Source organism: Eucalyptus grandis, chromosome 7 (assembly GCF_016545825.1).
Source record: "Eucalyptus grandis isolate ANBG69807.140 chromosome 7, ASM1654582v1, whole genome shotgun sequence".
Lineage (NCBI taxonomy): Eukaryota > Viridiplantae > Streptophyta > Magnoliopsida > Myrtales > Myrtaceae > Eucalyptus > Eucalyptus grandis.
Genome location: NC_052618.1, coordinates 48792548 through 48796283, shown reverse-complemented (window position 1 = coordinate 48796283; position 3736 = coordinate 48792548). Strand labels below are relative to the sequence as shown.

At 40.4% G+C, this 3736-nt stretch overlaps 1 protein-coding gene across 1 annotated transcript; it reads right to left on the bottom strand.

Annotated features, from left to right (window-relative positions):
• Positions 1 to 396: 396 nt before the first annotated feature.
• LOC104428222 (putative receptor-like protein kinase At3g47110) lies at positions 397 to 3130 on the bottom strand. Its single transcript, XM_039317877.1, has 2 exons — positions 2237 to 3130; positions 397 to 1425 (listed from the first exon to the last, which is right to left on the bottom strand). Exons 1-2 carry the CDS (start codon positions 3128 to 3130, stop codon positions 412 to 414), a joined length of 1908 nt encoding a protein of 635 aa, XP_039173811.1. The 3' UTR covers positions 397 to 411.
• Positions 3131 to 3736: the final 606 nt, after the last annotated feature.

Sequence of the window (3736 nt, the reverse complement as noted above, 5' to 3'; positions counted from 1 at the left end):
AAGTGATTCCTACTTCGATGATCAAAACCAAACAATCATTGATACTACACCAGCTCTTGTTCTTGCCCGCTGGAGCAATTGTTCGTCTCTTCTCCAACTCCTCGATTTCTTGAAGCAAAATGGGATCAATTGCCTTCTCCACTTGGTCTACCAAAGCTGCCTTTGTGAAGCGATGAAGGTCCAACCCATCTTCAAACATGTCATCAATCGGCCTCTTGCCTGTGAACATCTCCAAAACGAGGACTCCAAAGCTATACACATCTCCTTCTGTAGATACCGCACTTCCCATGCCATACTCTACAACAATCAACAATGTATTGATGCAAGGTGAATGATTAAGTTTGAAATATATTCTTAGTGACGTTTTATATCTATGCCTTTTTCTTTAAGGATCTGTCTACAATTATGTGTTCAAAGAAACAAACTGAATGACCCAAGGTGTGCTTCATTACCCGGAGCTATGTAGCCAAAAGATCCCTTTACTCCGACAGAGCTCGATTGATCTGCTACCAACTTATGTGTTGCTTCTGGAAGGAACCTAGCAAGCCCAAAATCACCTACATGTCCATTCATTTCATCGTCAAGAAGGACATTACTTGGCTTTAGATCACAATGAACTATTGGCATTTCATAGTGATGATGGAGATAATCTAGTGCACAAGCAACATCGATTGCAATATTCACTCTCTCAAGTAGACTCAAATTGTTTCTCTCTATATATTGTGATGCAGTTGGGTGCAACCACTCATCCAAGCTTCCGTTTGACATGAATTCGTAGACAAGTGCCTTGAAATCATTTCCATTAAAATCAAACCCAGAACATGCCATGAGTACCTTCACGAGATTACGGTGTCGGATTCTTCTCAAAACCTCGCACTCGGCTATGAAGCTCTTGGAAGCTCCATCACATGTAAGGTCGAGAATCTTGATGGCCACAACCGATTGAGTTTGATCAAGCAGCCCTCTGCAAACGGACCCAAAATTGCCCATGCCAAGCAAATTGGTGGAGGAGAATCCACCTGTTGCTTTTAGGAGATTATGATAAGAAACATGCAAAAACCCATCTTCAGAAGAGCTTAATGCTGATGCGTTCTTATTGTGTCTAAACCAGAAGAAGTATAACAAAGACAGTATGCAAGCTACTCCAACAAGAGTAGAGACTGTAGATAAAAGAATTTTGGCAATTCCACTTATTCTCGTCCGTTTTAACTCTTTATAGTAGCATTTCGGTAGTTGAAAATCCGGGAGACCCCCGCAAAGCTTCTTGTTTCCCATGACCAAAGTTGAAATGGCACTTTTGAAAAATCCTCCTGTAGGTAATGCGCCCTCAAAATCATTGTAAGATAGGCTCAAATTCGTCAGATTTAGCGACTCTAGAAATTTTGGGATTTGACCAAACAATTGGTTGTTGGAAACATTCAAAACCTAAAGGCCTCTCATGAAACTCATAATTGATGGTAGGGGCCATTCAAAGAAGTTATCCTGTACATATAGGAGTTCTATGCTTATACAATTGCCTATACTACTTGGAATTTGTTGCGATAACCTGTTGCCATCAAGACGTAGTTCACCAAGATTTTGCAATTTTCCAACTTCTTTTGGAAGGGAGCCGGTAAGACTATTTTGAGACAAGTCGAGGTAAATCGACAAAGATGAGAGGCCCATAATCTCTGGGGTTATGTAACCGCTGAGGTTGTTGGTTGAAAGGTTCAACAGAAGTAGATTTTGGCAATTTTTTAGAGATGATGGTATCGAGCCTTGGAAATTATTATTGTCCAAGTACAATTTGATTAACATCCTTAAATTCCCAAAAGATTCTGGTATTTTCCCCGAGAGTTCATTGTGGCGAGATCCAAATCTTCAGTTTGTTCAGATTTTCGATCTCAAAGGGAATGTTTCCCGAGATGTTATTTCCCAGCGTTTGCAAGAGCTCCAAATTGATGAGATTTCCGATTCCATAAGGTAAGGTTCCAGAAATATGGTTGTATTTTAACCCAAACATGGAAAGGGTGATTGAGAGGTTACTGATACAGTCGGGTATTAGTCCTCGAAAAGCATTTTTTGCCATCTCCAAAAATTTCAATTTTGTGGAATTGGTTAAAGAATAGAGGAAGTCCAAATAAGTAGATTGCTCACCTCCTAAGTTGTTGCCGTTAATATTAAACCGATAAAGTCCTCTTATCTTTGAAAAAGAAGGAACTTTCCCAGTAAAATTGTTCCGTCCGATTTGGATTACCTCGAGGTTAGAGGCGTTGGATATTGACTCGGGAATGGGTCCAATGAGGTGGTTGTCACCCATACTGATAATCTCGATATTTGGAAGAGTGAAGCCTAAGTCGCCAGGTAAACCCCATTCTAATTGGTTTTCACCTACATCAAGCCCTTCCACACTGGATATATTGAAGATTGAGATAGGAATTGTACCGACAAATTTATTTACAGCGAGAAGGAGGAACTCTAGATTTCTCAGCTGGCCAAGAGTCTTTGGGATCATACCACCGAAGTTATTCTCTGATGTTGCAAACATTTGAAGAGATGATAAGTTTCCAATAGACGGCGGGATGTTTCCCATCAAGCTGTTGACTTGAAGTATAAGTTCTTGGAGCTTGGACAATGAACCCAATTCTATTGGCAAATTTCCTTTGAGCATGTTGATGCCTAAGTCAAGAACGAGCAGATTAGAGCAATACGAGAGATTCGAAGGGATTTGACTGCTGAATGAGTTGTTATTAAGGGACAACTTCTGCAACCGAAGCAAGCGGCCAAAATGTGGGGGAATTTTGGCATGAAAACTGTTGTTCTCCAGATTGACTCCCCTCAGAAAGCTCATATTACCAATATGGGGCGGCACGACCCCGGATAAGTTCTTGGAGCCAAGGTCTAGTATGGTGACTCTTCGGTGTTTGCGACCGCAAGTGACACCATCCCAATCGCAAAAGTGGCTAGAATCATTCCATGAGCTCAAAACCCCACTAGGATCAGCTATTCGAGTCTTGAATTCTAATAAAGCCAATCGATCAATCTCTTGGCCATCTTTTACTAAAGCTAGGACACTCCCTAATAGAAGAATGATTGTAGTTAGGCATGAGAATGACATGGGCAAAAGCTGATATCTATAGGCAAGGTCCATGAGGATTTGTAGCAAAACACTCTCAACTCGAGTCTTTTTGGTTCTCTCTTGACGTTGTTTCGAAACAATTCATGAATATATACTAGTGGGCAATATGTTCGACCATACTAAGACATGATGATATCATCAAATGCAAGAATAGTCAAGACAGAAATTTTTATCCTCCTCTCAAAATGAGAAAATTACAAGGCCGTGACATTCAAGTTAACAATTGGTGATAAGGTTGGTCAATGAAAGCTGAAAACACCATGGGGCCTACTTTTTGGTTTTCTTGCGATGTTGTTTTGAAGTTATTCCGAATATATAATTGGGGGCAACATATATTCCCATACTAAGACATGTTGATGTCATCAATGCAAGAATAGTATGACAGATCTTTTTGCGGTCCTCTTTAGTTTAAAAAATTACAAGGCCGTGACAAGCTAGGTAACTATCGATAGTCAGTCAATGAAAGCTGAAACGTCGTGGGGCCCTTGTTTTGTTCATTGTCAATTGTGTCTTTCCAATCCCTGAATTATCGGGTTGGTTAGTAGAATGGACGACTTCAGTCTTTTCCGCACATCTAAAATCCTGACTTTCCGATTCTCATAACCAGACACTATTGAC